The following is a 24,731-nucleotide window of genomic DNA, read 5'->3' as shown; positions in this document are numbered from 1 at the left end:
TCATCACACTCAAACTAGTTTTCGAAAGGAGTCTATGGAATCTTTGGTTGAAAGAAAAGACCAACCCTTTCTTTTATTTTTATGTCTTCTAAGCAAGACATTGCTTTGAAGACCAAACAAAATTTAAAAATAACAACCAATAAACCAAAACAAAGAACCACAAACTAAAGCCTCAACCAGAACAGTACCGCTTGATAAGTGTTATTTCTTATTAAAAAAAAAAAGGCTTTTTTACCAACAAAAAGACAAATATATAAGAAAAGCATTAATTTTCAATGACTGATCATGCAATAGACAACAACAAATTAAAGAAGGCAGCATAGATCTTCCCAGAATTAAATAGTGTACCATAAGTAGGGATGGAAGAACGAGCTTCACGCCTTGACCACTTAGTTGAGACATCATTGCACGAGCAGCACATTCTGCAGCTTCTCGAACAGCAACAACTGGATCAGAAAAAGAGACAAGAAGTAGAGGTAGCATTTGGATCACATACCTGAAACATAACCAAACAAGTCAGTCATGCAAAAGTCAGCAACGCTAAAACTAAGTAGACAAGAAGAGTAAACATACGGTTCAAATAGTCGACCAAGCTTCTCACAGAGGCATTCAAATCCAAGTAATGCTCCTTCACGCGACTTCGCCGAATTCCTGTGTATAATATCAAAGCCATTCAATACTAATTTAGTATCCAGCAGGGATTCAAGTGCAAATTTACATAAATGGTTCAGAACAATAGTCATAAATAAAATCACACAGCAATATCAGACAACATGAAAAAGTGCAAATATACCAGTATATAACTATATATCATAATAATAAATAACCATATATCATAAGATAAGACACCATGTAAATTTATTGACTTGTAAAACATAGATGTTACATGGGCAACCAATGTAACCCGCAACTTTTTCTCCTGTTATGTAGTGAAATCTGTTACAGCATAGATGCCCCAACAAAACACATCAAAGGGATCTTACAATGAGTATCATGACCATGGAGGATCTCCAATCACAACTCTACAGGAGAATTTTGCTCACTAAGGCTAGAATGTGGTCAACAAAAATAATATTACAGCCCAAAATGCATAAAAAATGTAATGAATCAAACCAACAACACATGAATCATCAAGAAAGAGAGGATCACCTTCATAATCAATGTAAAACATCACAATAACCATGCATTAGGTGCAAGAGTGGAATGTGCAATCATCCACAAGGTTGGACCAGAAATAGACAATCACATATTCACAAAAAAACTGCCTAAAAAGTATCTTAACAGCATAAAAGTGAAGACCTATTTGAGTCATATGGCATTTTCCTCTATCAATTCTGAAACGAACACTCATAGTATATACGGATTCAAATTCATGGACAGAATGAGACAACTTCTCCGATATTATAAATTTTACCTAGTCTCCCATATTTACCACCAAAATAGTACCTCCCAGTTCAACAAACTGCTTGAGGAACCTTTATAAAAATCAAAAGAACTTCTCACAGATTCCAAACCCCAATAGGCCATTGCAACAAGAAAGAATAAAAGGTTAAAGAGAAATTGCAAACCTGTCTTCAAGACCATCTCTTAAGATGGCCATGATTCCATATTTCTTCAGGCTAGAGATCCCAAAACCTTTGGTAACACCAGCGAGTCCAAATGCTGCTCCTCGTCGTTCCCCATACTTCTCACTATGCATCAAATGGTTTAAAAGCCTTGAAACAAGTTCCTGGCCATCTTCCTGTCACAGGGAAAGAGTCAACAACAAACACACCATAAATGAGATAAGAATACCAAAAAAAAAAAGGAAAAAGAAATAACCAGATACTTGTTACACTAAGCACCATACCTAGATGAGAATTCAATGAAATAATATTAACAGTTGTCCAAATAAATTAGTGAAAGTAAACAATTGGAAAAAAACAAGCAACAATGGATATATAAGACGCAATGACCCACGGCATATTTATATTTAAAATGCCAAAACCCGCACGGGCCTAACAATTCAGAAGCCATGGCTCAAGATGAAGAGCATCCACATCAGCACACTCGGTTCTGTTCCGTCCAAGAAAAACACTTCAAATCAAACTCTAAAGTTGAAGCAAGGAATCATTCAGCATTAAGAAAAAAGTCTGGACAAGGAAGAAGGGGCCAAGGTTTCTGTAAACCCCATATTGTTACAAAGAAACATAGTAATAATAATAAATTTTACTTCATTTTACATTTTCAGGTTTTTGGCATGATTTTAGTGGGTTCAAATTTATGGGGCTGTAGAAAATATTAAGCCTCCTATGCCCTACAATTAACAATGACATATTCTTTTAGTATTACTTTGGCTTGTCTTTGCAGAAATACCTAGCTGAAGAAGTCTTATTGATCAAAAAAGAAATTACATAGATTTTCATGACTGACTATGTTTCTATATATTTTCTATCCCAAATTTTTCCTTTCCACAACTAATACATTTGTTGCAGTTTTTAATTTTTCAAGTTCTTTTAGGGAAATCTTGTCCTAATTAGTAGGCCCTTCAGGAAATTCTCATAGTCCAGAAATAATCTGGGCCTAAGAAGGGTCCAGTCAGAGTCCACAACCAGCAATTGACTTGCCTCGGTGGCATTTGTTGCAGTTTTTAAGCTTTTTTTTTCAAGTTCTTTTAGGGAAATCTTGCCCTAATTAGTAGGCCATTCAGGAACTTCTCAAAGTCCAGAAATAATCTGGGCATAAGAAGGGTCCAGTAAGAGTCCACAACCAGCAATTGACTTGCCTCAGTGGAACTTCATTACTGACATTATTGCCCCAAGCGCAAAGATTTTAAGCATTTTTTAGTTAAGCCGAACTAGATTAAATGCAAATGAGTTGCATATTAGTTCGGTAAATAAGATTAAAAGTGAATGAATTGCATATAAGTCCTTTACAATTGTATTTGTCCCTCTTCCTTCATACATCTATTTTGTCAATTTCTTTTTCAAGGGCTACAATGGATTTGTTCACTTCAAGTAACGAAGCAGATGCATATAATGCATTAGATGAAAGAGAGAGCATCTACGCGATAATCAAAATCCTAACCAAAATGAGTTCATAAACACTGAAGCACCTTCAGAAACTTGAGAAGAAACAGGAAAAACAAGTTAATTAACATTTTGACTCCATTTAGATGACAGCATTAAGATGGTGTAACGAAAGAAAAGGCTAGGTCAACTTGGCTTTGTTTGGGAACAAATTTCAAGGGTTGAATCCTTGACCACCTTGATACAATCTGAGTGTGTTGATGAAATCCCACCATACAAGATGGTGTAAAAACTAATAACAATAATATTTCATATATAAATATGGTTTCCCACAGAGAATATTTGAAGTAGAGAACAATAATATGTCAAGAAGTTCCAATCATACCAAATATAGACATGCATGATAAAGCAGTGAGTTGCCCAAAGACTATAAAATATGTCAATCGACAAGCCAGAAGCAAATTGCCAAAATCAAGTTTAAACCAGAAGTGAAGAACAATAATACATAGTCATAAACAGGGATTTAAAAATCAGCGAGTCGAATCTACCCGGAATCTCCCAGGTCGACACGGGAATCGGCTACCCCGTGCCGATTCCTGTACAATATCGGAAATCGGGCGAATCTAGAGAAGAATCGGCAAGTCTGCCAGAGTCTTTACAATAAACTGCCCGGTTCTACAGGAAAACCGGCGAGTCCGACCGAGTCTCAATAGTAAACCGCCCGAGGGTATTTGGGATAATGTTTTTCAAAACATGGTTTAATCTATTATTGATAGTCACCACGACCACCAAGAGGCCCCATGCCCATGCATTTGTTATTCATAAGAGCGTCCTCAGGTCTTTTATTAACAGTACTTGAATTTTTCGTTGTGGGACAATTCCCACTGCCAATTTGAAAAGGTAATATATTCATTTAATATGAAGGCTATCACAATAAGTGGCGTGGTGCTTATCATGTCCGTTTTTTATGGTAGATGTCTCTTGTTCGAATTCTCTCGGGCATCATTTTGTTTTTAAAAAAAACATAAAACGTACCATCTTCTTATTGTTCTTGTCAAAAACAAATTTAATTTCTCAAAAAATAAAATAGAATAAAAGTACCATCTTCTTATTTTTCTTGTCAAAAAAAAATTCTTTATGTCAAAAAATAAAATAAATTCTTGTAAAAAAAAAATTCTTTTTGTCAAAAAATAAAATAAAAGGTACTAGGCAATATCATATTCTTATTTTTCTTGTCAAAAAAAAAGGAAAAGGTAATGCAACAAGTATTTCTTGTTAATAAATAAATAAAAGCTAACACAACAAGTATCATGTCTTTCAAACACGCATTTGAGCTGCGATTATCGTAAGCTTAAATTAGATATATAAAGGTAATACAATATAGGCTTGAAGCATGTTAGCTCTTTTTTTCTCTCGCATATATGAATGACTATTGTTAGAATTTTTTTTTTACTTAGGAATAAATAGCCTAATTATTTTTATTTTTTTATAACATGGTGGACTTTAACATAAATTTAGGAATATTAATTTAAAGATAGGGTATATACACTGAGGCTATTTGAAATAACTATCACTCTCTCTCTCTACTAACAAGCTCTGCCACTAAATTTATTTTAAAAACCTGAAAAACTAGATTTTTGAAAAAACATTGCATTATAAATTATGCAATGTACTATTTTTTCTTACAGTTGTCAATAATATATTTTAAATTAGATGACATTATAAGATATTTTGGATTTATTATTATTTGTTTAGTAAAATAATTATAAAATGTAAACCAACAATTTCAATTTAAGTATATATTATTACAATTAGTTAGGTTGTAATAATTTTGGATTATAGTTAGTTAGGTTGTAATAATTTGGGTTTTTTTTAGTGGATTAGGATTTTCTACCAATTCGAGATTTTGGTGGCCATTTTTTCATCGATTTAATCCATTCCTTATTGTAGTCCATGTATGATGATATATTTCATCCATGATAATTCTATGCTTATCCTTTTGTGTGATAAATTTAATGGTTAATAGTAGTTCATGCAGGGGAAAAACATCTCAATATTCGCATATTGACGAAAAAAAAATGAAAGTTCTTAATGGAGTACCCCCATTTTTTATTGGATTCCTAAAAAACATTTATAAAAATTTTTAATAATTTTTTCAGATTTTTTTTAAGACCAATTCGGCCTTTCCCGAGTCAGATCGCGGTTCACCTATCCGGAAGGGTTTTTGTGGTGTCCGATCTAGGGCACCGATCCATTTTTTAAACCACTGCTCATAAATATCATAATATGCTAAAAATTTTCATTGGTACAACAAAAAATATTCTTTTCCATCTTCATACACAGAACCAAGACACAACACTTAAAAGGAATCAAATGTATTAGCGCAGACACAACTCCAAAGAACATAACAAATAAGAAACCATTTCACTAAACAATGCTTCTGTGCTTACCTTAGAAACCAAGAACTGGAACCAAATATAAGTAAAGTGTTGTGCGTAAAAACCCTATAGAATAGTTTTTAGGCTTGGAAAGGAATACATGAGATACTTCCATCGATGAAGGAGAATACATTGGGGAAAAATTAGATTTGGTTCCAATAGGTAATAAGATGAGAGAAAGTTGACCTAAATAGGCTAGCCATGTGCAACACAGACTTAGTATGGCATCTGTTAGGAGGTGTAAGTTGGTTCAAGTGAAAGGCTCAAAGAGGGTAAGGAGTAGGCCCAAAAGGATATAGTTGAAATCAGTGAATAAAGATATGGGGACTTAAGGCCTCATTGAGGTTATGGCCCTTGATAGAGCAAAAAGGCGGACCAAAATTCGTGTAGCCAGCCTAAAAAATTGGGAAAAGACTCTGATGATGATGATGACTCTAATGGATGAAGGAAAATAGCAAATGGCTCATAGGAGATGATTCTAATATTGATTTTCTCATGAGATATCCGAGTAAGAAATTAGAAGAGATTTGGGGCTTGAAAGATCCCTAGCCACATCCCAATTTTGGGATGAGAATTCATGATAACTACCTCCATTGAGTGGGAGGAGATTGATGATAATACTAGAAAACCTTCATATAGGTAGAGTGGGAAAGAAGATGGACTCTCATCGGTGCCTAATGATGATAGGGAAATCACATTAAAAAGCACCAATGAACATACAAGAGACCACGACACTAAAAACAAAATTCTTGAGGAAATATGCGATAAACCAATTTACACCTAGCCTTGTGGTTCATATGAATAGCTTATTAATAATGTCTTCCAACCGCCGATAGTACAAAAATGGGGTTTCTATAGAGGCTGTAGGTACCTCCTGTGTAGAGCCAAAATCGAAGATCATGATCATCTCTTCACAACATGTGCCTTTGTTAGGGAGATTTGGCAATCACATATGTGGAGATTCAACATGAGCCCCATTTGATCTAAACATACGAAGTCTCTTAAATAATTGGTTCCAAAAGAAGTTCCATAACAAGATCCTAGACAAGCTTTTTGCAAAGCTTCCCCACTCTAACTTGGATCATATGGCAAGCATCATATGTGATTCAAAATGAGCCCCATTTGAAGTCTCTTAAATAATTGGTTCCAAAAGAAGTTCCATAACAAGATCCTAGACAAGCTTTTTGCAAAGCCTCCCCACTCTAACTTGGATCATATGGCAAGAAAGAAACTAGCTAGCAAAAGAAAACCATTACCAGACCATTCAAGAGGCACTAAGGCATATGGAAGATTTGAAATAGTTTCCCGGAAAGCAAGAAAATATTACCAAGAAATGAAAAAGTTAGTACTATATGAGAGATGGAAATGCAAATTTCCAATTAATCTCGAGTGAGTTCGAACAAATCCAGTGATTTCTTAATATATATAAGATATACAGAGATAGTTGCAGCGAGAATCTTTGTAGATACTAGATACTGTATCACACAAGGTCTATCTTAAATCTTGTAAACTTTCGTCTACATAAATAAAAGGGTGGACAAACCCCCACTTGTGTAGCTATAAAAGGTTTCCCTATTTGATCTATAATGATATAACATTTAGCACTTGCCTTGAAGATTCACGACTCAAGACAGCAATCACTAAAATGAAGAAGTAGCAACCAAATTGTAACCAAGTGAAAAAAAATACTTCATGACTCTAGGACAGCAATCACTAAAATGAAGAAGCAACCAAATTGTAACCAAGTCAAAAAATATGCATGATGCAAAAGGTCAAATCCAAAAACAATAATAATAATAATAATAATAATAAACCCTCACTTGTGTAGCTAAATAAAGGTTTCCCTATTTGATTTATAATGACATAACATTTAGCATTTGCCTTGAAGATTCATGACTCCAGGACAGCAATCACTAAAATGAAGAAGTAGCAACCGATTTGTAACCAAGTGAAAAAATATACATGATGGAAAAGGTCAAATCCAACAACAACAATAACAACAATACTAATGTCACAAACTACAGAGGATGCACCACAATAATAATAATAATAACAATAATAATAATAATGTCACAAACTACAGAGGACGCACCACATGATTAGAATTATGTACTGCTGCTGCTGCTGCTAAAACCACTACTACCTCCACCACCACCACCACTACCACTACCACTACTTATAATAACAATAACAACAACAACAACAATACTACTAACAACAACAATAATAATGAGAATAGTACAGTGAAAATCTCCTGTAAAAGAATAAAGAACACAATATTGCCTTTAATAGCCTAACATGAGAACAACTGACCTGTTTTGAAGGCATCAATGGCGACAGACAGTCTGAAACAGCCCGTTGGACAGCCTCAGATGGAGTGTTTAATACTTCTAACAACTTCTCAACCACAGTATGGACTTTAGGGTCATCCTGTAATGCACATTAGGAATTTCAGCTAGCCTTAGATATCTAAAAATTTACTTCAGAGCGAAAGACAGTAAATTGCTTTAGTCAGTACAAACCCTTGATAAATGTTTTGCAAGTGCTCCTGTGAAAATAACAACACCCTCACGAACTAAATCATATTTCTCCTCATCAGAAGCCTACAATTTTACAGAAAAAGTCAAAACTAAATCAATGCAGCTACATTCTCCCAGTTATGAAAAACAATCAGTTCTCGGAAAGACTAAAGGCATGACAAAATCTAAGCAATTATTAGCAATAATGAAAAATTCACATCATAAACCAGAATCATTTGAAATAAACTTTACCTTTTTATTTAAATAGTTTTCAAATATAGGAAACAACAATGCGACATTATCCTTTCCATGTTTATCGATGATCATTATACCAGCATTAATCATTCTCCCACGGACATCCATATTAGAATCAGCCTGAAATAAAAAGTACCAGACAAATCAGAAGCATTATCATCATGCCAGAATCATGCAAACGTACAAATAATAAGTGACTGACAAATTATAAGCAGCACCGTCATGCCACTATCTTTTAAACTGTGCAAAAGAAACCAGATTTATATCTACACCAACAAATGAAAACAATTCTAAACCCATCAGAAAATCGTAGTTGCCATATCCTGCAAACTTGGGAAACGAACACACCACACAAACTTCAAAATTTATAAAAGAAATATCACATAAAGATGAATAAATTTGTGCACAAGCAACTAGATGACAACTACAACTCAAAAAACTACAGAAAAATAAAATTTGAGATAAGGAAGCAGAAAACAATCAATGTTCACCACAGCAGTGGCAATTTTATAAATTAGAATTATTCACAGGTAAACTTACAAAGAATTCCCCAAACTTACCAGTGCTCTTGATATCAAAAAAGTCATCACAACAGGAAGATCCTTGGTCCTCAAGACATCAGCAGCAGAATGTAATGCCAGCGCTATACCCTGTCTTCCAATCCAGCGAGTATCCACACTATCCCCTCCAGTCGAAATATCACGAATATACAAAGAAAACAAATTTGAAAGAGTTTCCTGTCAAATGAAAAAGGCCATTGCACAAGTATAAATAAAATATAACTATTACAGAGAAACTGAAACCCTCTAAACTTACATGTGCTATCAGGAATAACATTCCAAACTTACTTGGGTTGTTTCAGGATTTTCATCAATCGCTGCAGCTAAGGCCTCAGCAGCAGCTGCACGGACACTATAGTTCACATGAGAAAGTGCTCTGTAAAGACCAGAATAGTTTGTTCCAAAATCAAAACCATAGCGATCCCAGACATCTTCTGCTGACTCTGCAATTAACTGGACAAGGGGCACTAATTAGTTTCTAAAGATAAATTGTCACTCAAGGGATTGCACTGGAGATATAGATAACCGAATAATAATAAGATATAGAAGGCAATTATAATCTGGCTGCTTCCTAGAAAAGCTCAATGATGCCTTAGACAGAGACGTAACTGTTACAATGATAGAACCATTACAAGGTTAACAAGGCAAACCCAATCCAAGTCTGATCCAGAAGTTAACTAGGAGAAGTAGTCTAGCTTCGACAAATTTGACACAACATAGAGATACAGACACTAGTGAAAATCATAGAGAAAAATATCTCTCAAGGAGGACCAATGCACAATAGAAACTGCTACCAGCAAAAGTGATGTTACAAGGATGTACAAGTGCAAGTGTATGTGTACAAATTCAATAGGGTCAGAATTTAATTACTCGATATAATTTGCAAACCACAAAAAAGAAAGTTCTTTGCAGCTTTTCTTCTCATATTAGAGCCCAAACAGAAGAGGTACACCATGACCTAACAAGGAGGTCGGCAGAATTCCATAAAGAAATTCTTAACATGATAAAATAGTTTGCTTTATGCAATTCAGAAAAGGGTATGTCAGGCTGGTTTGATCCTCTCAAAGAGAAAGCTTAGACAAAAATAGAAAGAGCGCTATAAAGAAAGAAGGCCCATCTCCATCACCACTAAACTTAATCCAATAAACCATTTTAGTGGGTCCCACTCTGATGCAAATTCCAACCAGAAAAACACGAAGATTTCTTTAAAACAACTGATGAACTGATCTGAAATTAGGGAAAGCTAACAAGCCTACCTTCAACAGCTTTACAGAATTCATAGAAACAAAGTTTCTAACCAAAACTCACATCTGAACTCATTCACAGGCACTCCAGCATTTTATACAAGTCACTCGATAGGAAATAAAATATAAACAAACAAATAAATAAAACAATAAAACCAAAGATGCTCTCTCTCTCTCTCTCTCTCTCTCTCTCTCTCTCTCTCTCTCTCTCTCTCTCTCTCTCTCTCTCTCTCTCTCTCTCTCTTACACAATTACATGCCCTTCTCTCTCTATATCTATTTTATCCAAATCCCTCGTTTTAAGGACACCAATTCTCAAACACATTCTCCTTCCTATACTCTACTCCTCTCTCTCTCTCTCTGAAGAGAGTCATGCACTTCTCTAAAACTTTGGTCTCCACATGAATATGCTCCCATCTCATATGGGTCAGGTGACATCATCTATCTTTTTCTCTCTTCTACCTAGTGACAAGTCCCACCATAACAAGATCTCAAGGTAACCCTTGATCTTAAGGAGCTCAAGGGAGCCTAGAAGGTAGAAGGTACCCAATATAATATGGAATGATTTCATTCACTGTCTCATTATAATATAATGAAATCGTTATTTCAAAAACTCATGTTCATAACATTTGCATGATCTTAAATTTTGCATATGCATTCTCTTCGTCCCAACAATCAACCTCAAAAAAAGGGAAATAAATTGAATTTGCTATTCAAAAATGTCAAAATGAGTTCCTCTCCAACAATGAGCCTAGACCGTCCATTTGGTGGACATTGGGATCAACGCCCTTAAGAAGTCAAAGTCATTTTGTTCTTTTTAAATTTCTTTGTCTATAGACGATAAGGATAAATATGGGGTAAGGAACCCTCTAAGTCCTAATTCTAATCATATGTTTTAAATGTGATGATGGTCATCAAAGCACAACAAGTAGCCACGAGTATCTTCTTTGGGAGTAACAGAATCCTCCTAATTTTCCCTTATATTTGGATGATGAAAACCCTAAGGGGACTTTTAATAAGAACAAGAAAAGTAAGAAATAGTTTCAAATTTTTTTTAAGTTTTTTAGGCTATTTCAGATTTTTTTTGTTATTTATTTCATTCCTAGACCAGTTAGGCACTTTTTAGATATTTTAATTAAGTTAGGGAGTTTATTCAAGTGGAAGGATTGAAAAGGGCAAGGGGTAGGTACAAAAGGAGTGATTGAAAGTAGTCCGAAATTATATGGGGACTTATGGCCTCACTGAGGGTATGACCTTAAACAGAGCAAAAAGGCGGACCAGGATTCGTGTAGTCGACCCCAATTAATTGGGAAAAGGCTATGATGATGATGATGATAAATTAAAGTTAGGGAGTTTAGTTTCAACTTATACTTTAAGTTAGGACCTTTTGATCAAAAGTTAATGGTATAGACAACTATTGTCCAAAACCATAAAATTTCAACATAATAAGAGAGTGGATGGGTTGAAGAGGCATTCACGTATTCCACTTTAAAGAAAAGAAAAGACTATGTCTTGGGAAAAGAAGTCAAAGGCTTGTGGCCTAGGTAGGAGAAATCCTTAGGGTTTGTAAAAAATTACATGTTTCATGGTGCTTTCTTGCTGATTTTCCATTGTTTCTTCAGGTTCTCTACACCAAATTGGTATCAGAGCCCACGCTCTACACGGATGGTACTGTAGCAATGTACGAAGTTACTGTGGCAGTGTATAGAAATTATTGTAGCAGTGTACGAAAGTTAATGTAGTAAAGTTTTTTTTTTCCCTAGATCAACAACAACGAGGGGAAGTTACAGTGGGGTCTATGGTTTTGCAGATGTTAGCCAAAGTTTAGCCAAAACAACATAAATCTTGCTGATTTCAGCAGTTTTCATTGATTAATTGCTTAGGGTTTGTGATTTTGACGAACCCATGGCAGTGAGAAGGGGTTTTCGTGGATCCCTTCCGAGATCTCAGAGATGAGAGAATTGAAGAACTTGACAGACAAGTTCAGCAACTGACACAACAATTCGCGAGCATTGTTAACCCATGGATTTAAATTCACTGCTAACCCATCTCTTTTCTTTTCCTTTCTTTTTTTTCTTTAGGGGTTTAAGTCCATGCCCCACCAAATATACAATGAGACAAAGAATGACAAGCATTTTACATAGTTCAGTAGATGATCATCAATAAGCACTTTATTGATCACCCACCAAACATGCTCTACATAATCCTCTACTTGTTATAGTAAATGATCAATAATAAGCATTTTGGTTATTGCAAGCATCCTAAATGAACATCTTACCCTGAGTTGGGGCTGCTACACAAACCTATTACCTTGAGGTGGGACTGCCACCCACTTCGTGATTTATAAATTAATAAATCTGTTAAGTAACTCGGCAGAGATTATTGTAAATGGATTCATCTCAAAAGTTTATTAAAGTTTTTTGGCTATCACAACATTACAGTTTCGAAACCCAAATCATAAGTATTTAACCTTGTAAAAATTGTAACATGATACAACAAGGGTTTTTGGAACTCCTCTGGTAACATAGAATTGATTCTTGAAAGTCCTCTGGTAACATGGAATCGGTTCCTGGAGCTCCTCCCGCAACATACAATTTGTGAATGTATTGCATTCAACATTTGCGTTTGAATCATGATACCAGGTCATTAGAACTTGATTCGATGTTGATCGAAACATTGTTTGGTGCATCAAAGAACTGAGCATCTTGATGATATAGAACTCGTTTCCAAACAACATGGATTTGCAATTCCTAAAAAATTGGAATCAGCGTCTCCCACACATTGAATCACATCGTTGTGAAACTATGAATCACAAATTCTATGATGCGTAATCTTGATTCCAACCTTCCAAAAATCGAGATTTAGAAAATATTCTAGAACGTGGTCCATGAAACTGGAAATGTGATTCCAATCTTCCAAATTCTTGTTTCATCCTGGGAACCGCGGACTCGCGATTCCAGTTCAGAATTATATCCTTAATACGCGATTCCGATACTTATATATAAAACTCTAGTTGCACATCCCCACTTCACCCACCCAACTCTAGTTATACGTGCAACAGCTTCCTCAATCTCTCAATTTTCCTAGATTATCGACTCAAGATATTAAAAGTGCACCCTTTTTGGTATTTCTTGGTCGTCAATCTTAACTACTTCATTGTCTCTACTGCTATTATTACTAATCGTGCATTCCATATACTATGTCTTAGTCCAGCTAGTTTTAAAACTTTTAGATTCTAGAGCATCTTTCCAAAGTTCTAACATTGTGTTGTCATTGTTTCAGGTCTCATTGATCAAAATTATATCATTTGTGAACAACAAGCACTACAGTACCTCATCTTGTAGGTGCCTAGTTAACTTATCCATAATTGAGACAAAGAGGTATGGGCTCAATGTTGACCCAGCATATAGACCTATTGTCACTCAAAACTTACTCGTCTCTTCAGTAGTTGTTCGTACACTACTTTACACTCCCTCGTACATATCTCTCACCAAGTCAATGTAGTGTCTGGAGGCTCCCTTCCTTCCCAACACCCACCAAGCCAAATCTTGAGGTACTTTATCATAAACTTTCTATAGACCAATAAAGACCATGTGGAGGTCTTTTCCCTTCGCACTAAACTTCTCAATTAATTGCCCAAGTAGGAAAATAGCCTCGGTTGTTGACCTCCTATGTATAAAACCTAATTGGTTTTCTGATACACTCATTTCATCCCTTAGTCATTGCTTAATTACTCACTCCAACAGCTTTATAGTGTGGTTCATAAGTTTGATCCCTCGATAGTTCACACAATTTTGTATGTCTCCTTTGTTCTTGTAAACCGCAGCACTTTTCCTCCATTCGTCTAGCATTTTCTTTATTCTCAACACCATATTGAACAACTTGGTCAACCATTCAATGTCAATCTCTCTCATGCACTTCTAAACCTCTATCAGAATCTGGTCCCAAAGCCTTTCCTATCTTCATCATCTTCAAAGCTTCTTTCACAAATATCCTAATTTTACGAATGTATCTAAAACCTCCACCCTCATTTTTGCTAATGATTTCTTCTACCGCTATATTCCTAATTTTTTTAAAATAAATTATCTATCTTTCACCAAGACTCTTTGATCCTCACTCTTAATGCATTTAATATGGCCTAGATCCCTACATTTTTTCTCTCATTTTTGCTAATTTGGAGATATTTTTTTCACCTATTCTTTTTTTTAATAAAGGTTAACTTGTATTAAAGAGAAAAAAGTTGCATATTTAGAGCAGAAGAAGACGGCAGCCTACAAGTTAGGTGCTCAGAAAACAAGGTAGAGAGAGAAAAAAGAAGATAACTAATAATGTGACTTGATAGGCGGTTGGTCGACCTCCGAGGACCATTGCAATAGCTACGTTTAGTCATTGTCCGAGCGGAGAGCCTCTGAGGACCGGTTGCATAAGTTTGATCTGGCAGCCACAGGTATAATGTGACTTGATATTCCCCTGCCGTTAGCTTTGGGGCCAATTGCAGTGGAAGAAAGGGGGAGACAGTAGAGGTTTCCTAAGAGGCTTCGGGCACTGCTTGGGGAGGGCTATCTACTATAAGCCCTACTTCATCAAAGAAAGGGCTTAGGCCGAAAAAGTTCAAACCATGCTTGGACAAGATCTTCTTCTACGAGCGCTGCTTCTTTGAAAGGCTGGCTGACATATGAAATGACAAGAATAGTCCCCCTGAGGAGCCAAGCCTTCGGCGCAGGTTGCCTGCCAAGATAGCTATACAACTGGGCAGAGTGTCTTTGGTGGAAGGCCAGTGGGTCAACTGAGCTTAAAGTTACCCAGGCAAAGATATGTGCCAGCAGAAGGAGGAGGGATGTAGTTGAGATGGTGGGAAAGAGTTGTATTTTATTTTTTTTATTTTTTTTTTGTGGGGAGAAGGAAGATGATAGAGATTACGAGTGTAAAGGGCAGGAGATATATGATACAGAGTAGGAGGGAGTAAGGTAATAAGGCGAGAAGAGAGAGAGGTTGAAAATTCAGGGGTGTGAGAAGAAAGAATACAGCCATCTTGTGAAGTACGGTGAGATGGGAGAAAAAGAGAGGAAAGAAGGATGTGTATGCAGGCGAGAGGGAGAGAGACAGGATGGGGGAGAGAAAGATGGGGAAGTTGAGTCACAAAATGGCATACCTGTGTTGTAGTGACGAGGCTAAGCTCTCCCTCTGTTGCTGAAAATTGGAACAATGTAAAGAGGTTCAGGTACCACCATTGTCAATCACCTATCACAACTACAATAATGGGTAATGGCACCAACTGAAAAGGTGTACAGAGAAAAAGGATTGAGAGAGGACATAATTTTGGGGTGGGGGGAGAGAAATGAATAGCGAGGTGGAAAAAATGTGGCAGAAAGAGAGAGAGGCTGGTGATGGGTTAACCTTAAGAGACCGGTCCCATTAGTATGCTCCTGCAAAGATCAAAGAGTTTGTTTCTGTGTTGGCTACTCCGTGGAAGTGCTTGAGAGTGAGTTGGGAGATCTGTGTTAAGAAGGTGAGAGTGGAGCAAAAATATAGGCATTGATTAAAACCACTAAAAAAAGGTCCAAGGGGGCAAGGTTTATATTCCCTTAAACCGAAAAACTTTCAAACTATCTTTTTTCTTTTTTTTTTTTTTTTTTTTTTTTTTTTTTCTTTTTCCTCTTTTTTTTCCCATATTACTGTACAGATTATCATATACCTTAAGTTTGGCCTTACTAGCTTTTTAGCTTTTTTCTGAGCATTTTTATATTCTTTAAGTTTTGATCATTTTTATTACATTGTCAAGTTTTATAATGTAATCGTTTTCGTTAATGACCTTCTGAAACTCATCAGTCCACCACCAAGTTTCTTTATTAGAATTTATTTTCCCTCTAGATTATCCTAAAACATCGTTTTTCACTTTCTTAATACAATCAACCATCTTATTCCACATAATATTGACCTCATGCTCAAAGTTCATTTTTCCTTCTTTAACTAATTATCCTTAAATAAGTCTATTTTTTTCATTTTTTAAATTCTACCACTTAGACATTGGACACCTATTAATTTCACCCTTTCTCTTCCATGTCTTTATGCAAATGTCCATAACAACAAGACTATGTTGCGTAGTCAAGCTATATCTTGGGATAACCTTATAGTCTTTACATGATGATCGATCTAACTTTTTAACTAGGAAGAAGTCTGTGCGGATTTTATATGATCTAATTTTATACATTACTAAATGTTGATCTTGTTTTTTAAATTAAGTGTTTATTATAGCTAGTTTGGAGGGCATAGCAAAATCTAGAATAACATCACCCATATAATTTCTTTTACAAAACCCGTATCCCCCATGTACACCTTCATATCCTCTATTATCCTTCCCTACATGACCATTTAAGCCCCATACTAAAAAGTCCTCTCACCATTTGGTATCTCTTGGACTGGTCCATCCATATCCTCTCAAAATTATCTCTTAATTCTATCCTCTAATCCTACATTTAGTACATAAGGGGCCATCTCTCACACACAGACCATAGTAGGGGTTCACGATTGTGCTACCAAAGTCAGCCAATAGGCAAGGGGATACAATCCCAGTCTATGGATTACAGGTTCTCCCTAGAGAGGAGTTCAAGGTCACACATATTTGATACAATCACAGCTCTATGGCCCATAGGGGCAATCTCTCTCACATGTACACGTTTCACCTTCAATAGTGATTTGCTTTCCCGATATGGCTATCATATGTACATGTCGTGTGACGATTCAGTGATGAGGCTTCGGCCCTCGTCTCTAGCGGCCAACCATCACATACAAGGATCACAGAGTTCCTTGGCTCACGCACCTGGGCAACTCCGACCTCATCAAGGGATGACCCAGAAAACCCTCATCAATTTTGTTTCATGCCCAGGAAATAGGGGCTTTCCAACTCGACTGGCTTAGCAAATCAAGTCAAGTCTGAGTATAGACAAATGCATTTGCCTATCTCGGTCCCTCTGGACCATAATCTCTTGGTCCCTTAGACCACAATCTCTTGGTCCTTTAGGACCATATTCTCTTGGTCCCTCAGAACCATACTCCCATTAGAGTTTTTTGTTCCACTATATCAGATATTAATTACATGCTCTCATAAGGCCTCTAATGGCCACATAAACCCCACAAGAAGAAGAGAGAGGGCCAACAAAGGCGCCTACAGACACCACCGCCCTAGGTGGCCACCTACGTCTAGGTGATACGCCTACGGCCTTTGCCCGAGGCAAGCAACTTTTTGAACACTGGCGACACCATGATCAAACATAATATTTGGAGGGAACACAATTTTCTATCAGAAGAACACATTGAATGTTGCAACCTTGCCATGGAAAAGAATGTCATTGGTGAAATCATGCTTTTGAACAATATTTTTAAAGTCAGAAGCTTCTTTACCCAGAAAACCATAACACGACCTCAATGATCCACAATCGTGATAGTTAACTTTGTACCGACAATGGCCTTCAACATGCCATCAAACATACTCAATATCAATCCAATATAAAGTATGGGATTTGTTACACCTGGAATTGCATTCCTCAAAAAACACAATGTAGGTATGGGCAACTAAGAAGGCATCTTCAGGTTCAACTTACTATTTCCAAGTAGATCCTTCGGAGAAAATGAAAAAAAAATGCTCATCCTCAATGTGACAAACATGATCAACACTTGCTTTCTTTCTACATACAAGTCCATGCCAAAAGTCTTCCACCAAATACTTAGCAAGTAGACACCTTATGTAGAATATCTTCGTGAAAGCACCTTGCAGCATCTTCACAAAATAGTGATTACTTACATTCATAGGAAAGGTGACCTCTTCCTCAGCATCCCATTCATGCCTTATGGATTGGACTCGAATTGAAAACTCTTGCGGTAGTGAGGTTGACTAGCTGTTCGCCTGAAAAGAAGGCCAACCAGCATCCGGGAGAGGAGATAAAGGTGGCAATGGAAGCCTTATATTTGTGGATAAGCATGCATGGGAGATAACGGGACAAAAGGCTGGCTCAAACCAGAGGCTGTTTTTTGGACACTCGCGTTGTTGAGAAGATTATGAGAAGCAAATACAATTATTAACCTTTCCTGGTGTTCGCATAATAAACAATGAAAGAGAAGACATTGAGGCAGATAAAGCAGTCATAACTTTTTTATAGAACAGGAATTCTTTAGCATTAAACCACACATCAGTAACACCTGCTGTATAGGTTCATCTATGAGAATTATGTGACCATCAGCATCAAAGGCTGCTTCATCTTCTTCTTTTTCGTACCAGGCACAATTGGCATCTCGCTCAACATTTTCCATCCCGACTTTCACTCTTATGGTATCATCATGACAACCTTCTTTAAACCAAGAATTTCTATCAAATCCATCATCTTCATCAAAGATAGGGCGTACATAAAAAAATGGGTGTATCTTTGATGATTGATTTCCCCACAAGATCTTGTTCCACATTATAAATCAGACCAACTATGGGATTAAAGAAGGCGGAGTTAAACTGAAAATGGGAAGACATAGTGATGACATACCTACAATCAAGCCTTTCTCATGTGGCTCTTCATAAAAAATAGGATCACCTACGAGATCAAGAAGGGTGATTCAATTTGAAAATCAGAAAATATGCCTCATCCTCAAAGGCAGAGACATCGTCTCTCACCTGGTTATGAAGTTGATTGAAATCCACTGAACTGACACATCACTATGATTGGAATCAAATCCTCAATTGTCATGAACAACTAAACATCTTTCAGAGCGAATGAGGCACTCCACTCAAAACTCCAATTCCTTGGCTGTCCTCTTCAAGATCTTAAAATCTTCCAGTGTTGGTACAGCACCACCACCTTGGCCATCACCAACACGTTTTCCTCTAGATTGCAGCAGGTCTATGGGCGCTTAGGGGGAGAACTAGCTCTGTAACTAGATGATGCAAATTCATAAGCTCTCTTCAATGGCTCTGAGAATTCACAAGAATTCAAGGAAATCATGATTCTAAACAAGAACTCAAATCTGAATTCATTCATGGGGCACTCCTGCCTACAAGTCACTCTATGGAAAATAAAAATAAAATAACAATAAAATCGAAGGTCTTTTCGCTCTCTTCCGATTACATGTCTTCTTTCTACTCCTATTTTCTCTCTCCCGAATCCCTCATTTTAAGGACTCCAAATCCAGTTCTTAAACACATTTTCCCTCCTATGTCCTAGGCCTCTCTCTAAAGAAAGCTACACAAGTCCCTAAATTTTGGTCTCGACATGAATATGCCTCACTTGTCCCCATCTCTTAGGAGTCACGTGACTATCTTTTATCCTTCATCCCTCTTCTAACTAGTAAAACGTCCCACCATAATAGGACCTCAATGCCACCCTTTAAGGGGTTCAAGAAACTCTAAAACCGTAGGAAATAAATTTTTACTAAATGACTACCCATGCCCGCAATTATAAATAATAATCCCATCTAATCCCCATTAGCTACTATTTCTAAATTAATAAAAATCAATAAACAAAAGTACGCCCATGTCCCTGAAAATAAACATTAAAAAAATAAAAAATACAGGTTGGCAGTTCATGCATCACATTCCCATATACCAACAATACATCGAACTTTCTTGTAATAACACTATGAACACTCAACCTCTGAATATCTAAACAAGTACCTACATGAAGTGAATGCAAAGAGGCAAACTAGTAGTTCTATGTTTCATCTAAAATATAAATATGTCCTAAATAACATAACCTGTACCAGATGCAAAAACGTTTATATTTATCACAAGAAGTGTTTCCCTTTATGTTTCCCTTTATTTCTTTCTTTTCTTTTTTGTGAGAGCATCCAGTATTCATGCAGATTAAGAATGACTGCATATGGTACACAGTTTCTGTATTCAATTAGCAGGTCTGAAAGTCTAAAATCCATATGCAAGATAAAGAACTCAGCACTCAATTTCAAGAACAATAATTCTGATAGGAAGATCATGTGTGTGTGTGTGTGCACACATTCAGGTAACATTCACATTATGTTTAAGCCAGAAAACATTCATTAGACTGTTCAAAATGCTGTGAAGCTATCAAAAAAGTCACGTATAAGGACACCTAAATGGCATGCAAAATAGAACATGCAGGAATAATGACTAAAATTCAATTTGAATCCCCATTGGCGAAGCACATAATATATACATGAGGTAGGTCGGATAATGTGGGAAGTCAAATGCGTAATAGCATATGTTCGAAGGTGATGTACAAGACCATAAGAGACCCAATAATAGAATGTTGAACTTGTCGTAAGGGAAAAAAACACTTAAATGGCCTTTCCGACAAAAAGATTGGCATGCAGCAATTTCTCTCATTATTAACTGCATGTAGATACTAACAAAATCAATCAAACAAAGCAGTAATTTTATAAAACAATCACACAGGAAATGCAAATGGCCAGACCTTTTCAGTGTCATGCAAAGCAATCCAAATGCTTGTTGCAACATCAACATCTTGCGAAAGTGAACGACCAACAACAGATGGAATACACTTCACGGCATTCAAGCAGGCAAGCCTCACATGGACATCTTTGGCATATACTCCACAAAGAGCCTAATAGGCACAGCATGAACAAACAAATATCACGACAAAACCACAATATGGTGAAGTCAATATAGTCAAAGGAAACAGACAAATTAGGGAAACTTACTTGTGCTACTTCATCTTGCTTTAGCCCTAAGCACAGTTCATTTAGCATTGGGCCAATTGACACTTGATAGGCAGGAACAACACTGAGAGCATGATAAAGGACCTGAAAAGACAAGGCCAATCCAAGTGACAAGCAGAACAGAAATTTTCGCCAACCATAAATATACCTAAAACTAAAATGTGAAGGAATTTAAAGTTTTCAGAAAGTAACTGATATCATTCGAAGCCGAGGAAGAGGTAACACAGGATCCAAGTGCATAGAAATGATTCCGAGCACATCATCATGAAGATTTGTTTTCTTCGGATACAAGAGAATCTGCTCTAAAATCTGAAAGGGATGAGAACATCCGTAAATTAGCACCACAAGACAACAAAATCAAGACCAATATTCGAGCATAAAGAAAAAACAATAGAAGAAAATTACTTATCGAGAAGGCATGCCTGCCCTCCCCCATGCAACAGGTGGCAAGCAACTTCCATTTTAAAAAAAAAAAATTATATATATATATATATATATATATATATATATATATATATATATATATATATCAGTACTCTATATTCCCATGGACAATAAAAAACCATATTCCACTGGGACATCACCATCTAATGAAATGATGATCATGGAAAGAGAGTGGACCTCTCACCTACCATTTGGGTCACACCTGTTACGGCATGTCCCCCTCAAAGATAATCATCGTTCATTGGATGGTGATGACTAACGGACTAGTATTTTACATAGCACATTAAACTCTAGCATTTTATTCCCTAAAAAGAGAGACATATAAAGAGTATAGAAGTGGGATAACTACAACAGTGTAACGCATCTCAAACAAGAAACTTTGTAGAAAGCATAAGAATGTACCGGGAAAATAAACGTGAAGGAATCTGCTGGAAGAGGTCCAGTGTTACAAGATACCACCAGACCTGCTACTATGCGCTGGAACACACCCATTGACCTTTCCTGTTTTACTTCAACTTCAACCTTCAGAAGAGCTTCTTTCAAAACAAGCACTTGCTGAGTAGTGATTATCCGATATGCTGCAGCAATTTCAGGAGCCCATTGATCCAAAGGAGGGGCAATGCATCTAGCAAGCTTCAACATGGTTTCGAATGCAACATCGCTTACTATTGGTGAATTCAGTAATGGATTTACAAATGCTACCTGTAATCACAACAAATTATGTGTATGAATTATGATCTGCAGAAATAAGTCTAATAAGTTATAGTATTCGCACTATCACTTCCCACAACTGTCAGGCATTATGTCAGAGCAGCAAGAATAAATATTCTATATGATCATACAACGTTAAGGTTAATTACTTACCAATGAGGGCAATTGACCATGTGTAAATACAGGGTTAGCTATGGCCATTTCCCCCAGAGCACCAAGAAAAACTGAGAGAATCTTCTGTACAACCATAACCTTCTCCCGGACAGAGGCTTCTTCCTTAAGCTGCAATTCACGTGCCTCTTCCTTTGGAGTCTTGCCCTTGTCTCCAACAACTATATTGAAACAGATAAAGAAAACAATTCAATACGGCATCGCACAAAGAGTAGAAAGGTCAACATGAGAAAATGAGATTGAACATGCCATTTCTTTTTGTCGCCTTCATGGAATCCTTTCTACCCATGCTGGTAGCATCTCTCTTATTTGGATCTTTCCTTCCAGGTTGGCTAGATTTCACGTTTTCCTGAAAATGAATGACGGAACAAGACCATGAGAGTCATCATTGACCGGCTTATATTGCCAAGGGAAGAGGCACATTTGGGAATTTAACAGCACAAAAGTTTTGAAATTTAAAGTCAACATAGAACATGGCCCAGTCCCAAGTCAGCTCAGGGGGTCAGAAAAGAAAAATTTACAGTCACTTAAGGAAATGTTTGGCTAGACCACTAAGCATGAATGGAAGTCATACTCTACCATACTTGCTATGGAACACTATCACAGCAGGTCAATTTCAAAAAGAAACACTATGACAGAAGATCTCACTCTCTTTCTGAACCCCGTTTATGTGAAAAATACCACAAAAACTCAGTGAAACATGACTAGGTTTAAAAAAAGCTAAAAGATTTCCTACTCCCTCGGGAGTATACTATCTGTTTAGTCCCACGGAAAACACATACTACGCTCCCGTAGAAGCGTGGTATATGTGCTCCTACAAGAGTTTTTCCTTAGTTCATGAACCATAACTCTTGAATAAAACCTCAGTGACAGACTGGGTGAAGACAACTAGGGGGCAAGTAAGTCCTTGTCCAGAAGCTTTTTAACACTGTTTGAACATACACCACTAACATGCCAACAACTTGCAACAATATCATGTTATAGACAGAAATTATCAAGATAATAATATAAGGAAAAGTATTTTTTGAGTTGGGGGACTCACTAGCCCGCACAATCACAAACGAGCCTTAAGATGAACATCCACAACTAAAAATTTCTATCCAATGGATAGGAAAAACTTCTAATAAAGATGTTTTAAATTTTTATTTTATCATATTTTATTTTGTATATTAATGATCATCATAGTGTAGATTATGGATCACTACAAATTTGGATCCAAGATCATGGTTGTTCAAGGGAGCCCACATGAAAATAGTACGAGTCGGGGGACTCATAAATACCGGGTCTATAATTTAAATACACTTCAAACTGGGATGTGATGAAGAAAATTACTTTTGTTCCATTCGTGGTAAGAGTCTCCGCAACATAAACACCTTGCTCAGTGGAGAGCATTCCTTCGGAAGTGTAAAAAATCTGGAATCATACAATAGATGATAAAACAAGAATTCAGAAGCAACCCTCATTAAAAGATTTAATGAGTAGAAAATCATATCCAAAACATAGCCAAGATCAGAAAGCACAGAATAGGGATCCATGTTACAAAAACCAAGTTAGAATTCAGATATATGGTATACAGCAAATTTCATTCTTTCACATTGCATTAGCATTTTATATAAGTGGCTACTTAGTGATATTTTCTTGTTGCTTTGGTCAAAACAGTTGAACTTCTAATTGTCATCTGATAGGTAGAATGTTCATTTGACTTTGTACGGGGTCTCCATATTGAATTTTTTGTTTCGATTTTGTTAAATTGTAAAATAACACTTACTACTTAATTCAAACCGCCATCTAAGCATATCAGAAGCTAGCAATGTCCAATATTTCCCCTCTACAAGAAAAAGCTATGAATTCATCCAAAAATCCTTTCGTATTTGTTCTATGGCAGAGGGACAAATTTGAAAATTACCCCTCCAATAGGTTCCGGTACATGCTCTGATGGGTAATTATAATCACTAGAAGCCAAACTATTTAGGCATTAAATTAGTGATCTCTTGCGATTGTTTTTGCAACTAAAACCCTAAATTTTAATAGTATATACATGACAAGGATGCCTTGAGAACATTGAGAATCATGATAGCAAAGCAAATAGATCTAAAGGGAAAATTTTATGATGCATGACAATCTCCTAACTTTCTTCACCTTGACATCATTCTCAGAAAGTGCATCGTGCAGACCTCTCTCAGGAAGATTCTTTAGAAGCTGCAAAACATAAAATAAAAATAAAGATGTGCAGCGTGAATAAGCAGAATAAATAAGATTGAATTTACACCAGGATAGCCAATGAGTATCTTTGACCTTCTCAAATTCCAGAAAGATGTCCTTGGGTATCAAAGACATCAAAGTTGATAGGGTACTTAATGCAGCACGTTGTTCCAAGGAGTTTGAACTCAGCAAGCCCCTACTTCCAAATAGAACCTGAAATTGTAAAACCTGATGCTTACACACTTCATTTAAAGCAAAACATAAGAAACCATATCAAGTGAAACAGAAGGAGACCACAAAGATTGGCTACCACAGTTTGACAGTTTACTCTATTACGAAGCTTGCAACTTATGGATTACAAACAATAAATTACAAGTATCATGTCAGCAACTTCACACAATGTAAAACATAAATATGCATGAAGTTGGGATATAACTGGAGTCTTTCATCACATCATTTCCCACTACTTTTCACCCACTTACAGA

General features: G+C 36.5%; 1 protein-coding gene and 1 non-coding gene across 4 annotated transcripts in view; both read right to left on the bottom strand.

Annotated features, from left to right (window-relative positions):
- Window positions 1-24,731, bottom strand: part of ILA (putative protein kinase regulator ILITHYIA) — a 99,295-nt gene that overhangs the window by 36,915 nt on the left and 37,649 nt on the right. For all 3 annotated transcript variants that reach the window (XM_020673523.2, XM_088872950.1, XM_088872949.1), the window contains 17 exons: window positions 24,340-24,459; window positions 24,184-24,243; window positions 23,377-23,457; window positions 22,294-22,393; window positions 22,027-22,205; window positions 21,565-21,864; window positions 20,911-21,027; window positions 20,701-20,802; window positions 20,454-20,603; window positions 9,069-9,233; window positions 8,781-8,957; window positions 8,218-8,340; window positions 7,969-8,049; window positions 7,760-7,876; window positions 1,569-1,741; window positions 574-651; window positions 349-496 (listed from right to left, as the gene is read on the bottom strand). In XM_020673523.2, the coding sequence (XP_020529182.1) occupies window positions 349-496; window positions 574-651; window positions 1,569-1,741; window positions 7,760-7,876; window positions 7,969-8,049; window positions 8,218-8,340; window positions 8,781-8,957; window positions 9,069-9,233; window positions 20,454-20,603; window positions 20,701-20,802; window positions 20,911-21,027; window positions 21,565-21,864; window positions 22,027-22,205; window positions 22,294-22,393; window positions 23,377-23,457; window positions 24,184-24,243; window positions 24,340-24,459 (2,271 nt within the window). The remainder of the gene's footprint in view (window positions 1-348; window positions 497-573; window positions 652-1,568; window positions 1,742-7,759; window positions 7,877-7,968; window positions 8,050-8,217; window positions 8,341-8,780; window positions 8,958-9,068; window positions 9,234-20,453; window positions 20,604-20,700; window positions 20,803-20,910; window positions 21,028-21,564; window positions 21,865-22,026; window positions 22,206-22,293; window positions 22,394-23,376; window positions 23,458-24,183; window positions 24,244-24,339; window positions 24,460-24,731) is intronic.
- LOC148781232 (U4 spliceosomal RNA) lies at window positions 2,667-2,810 on the bottom strand. The gene has a single exon (XR_016060054.1). It is a non-coding gene; the product is annotated as a U4 spliceosomal RNA (small nuclear RNA).

The sequence above is a fragment of the Amborella trichopoda genome, chromosome 7 (genome assembly GCF_054954075.1).
Source record: "Amborella trichopoda isolate Santa Cruz 75 chromosome 7, AtrichopodaSantaCruz75HAP2 v2.0, whole genome shotgun sequence".
NCBI lineage: Eukaryota > Viridiplantae > Streptophyta > Magnoliopsida > Amborellales > Amborellaceae > Amborella > Amborella trichopoda.
This window is presented reverse-complemented; position numbering and strand designations above follow the sequence as displayed.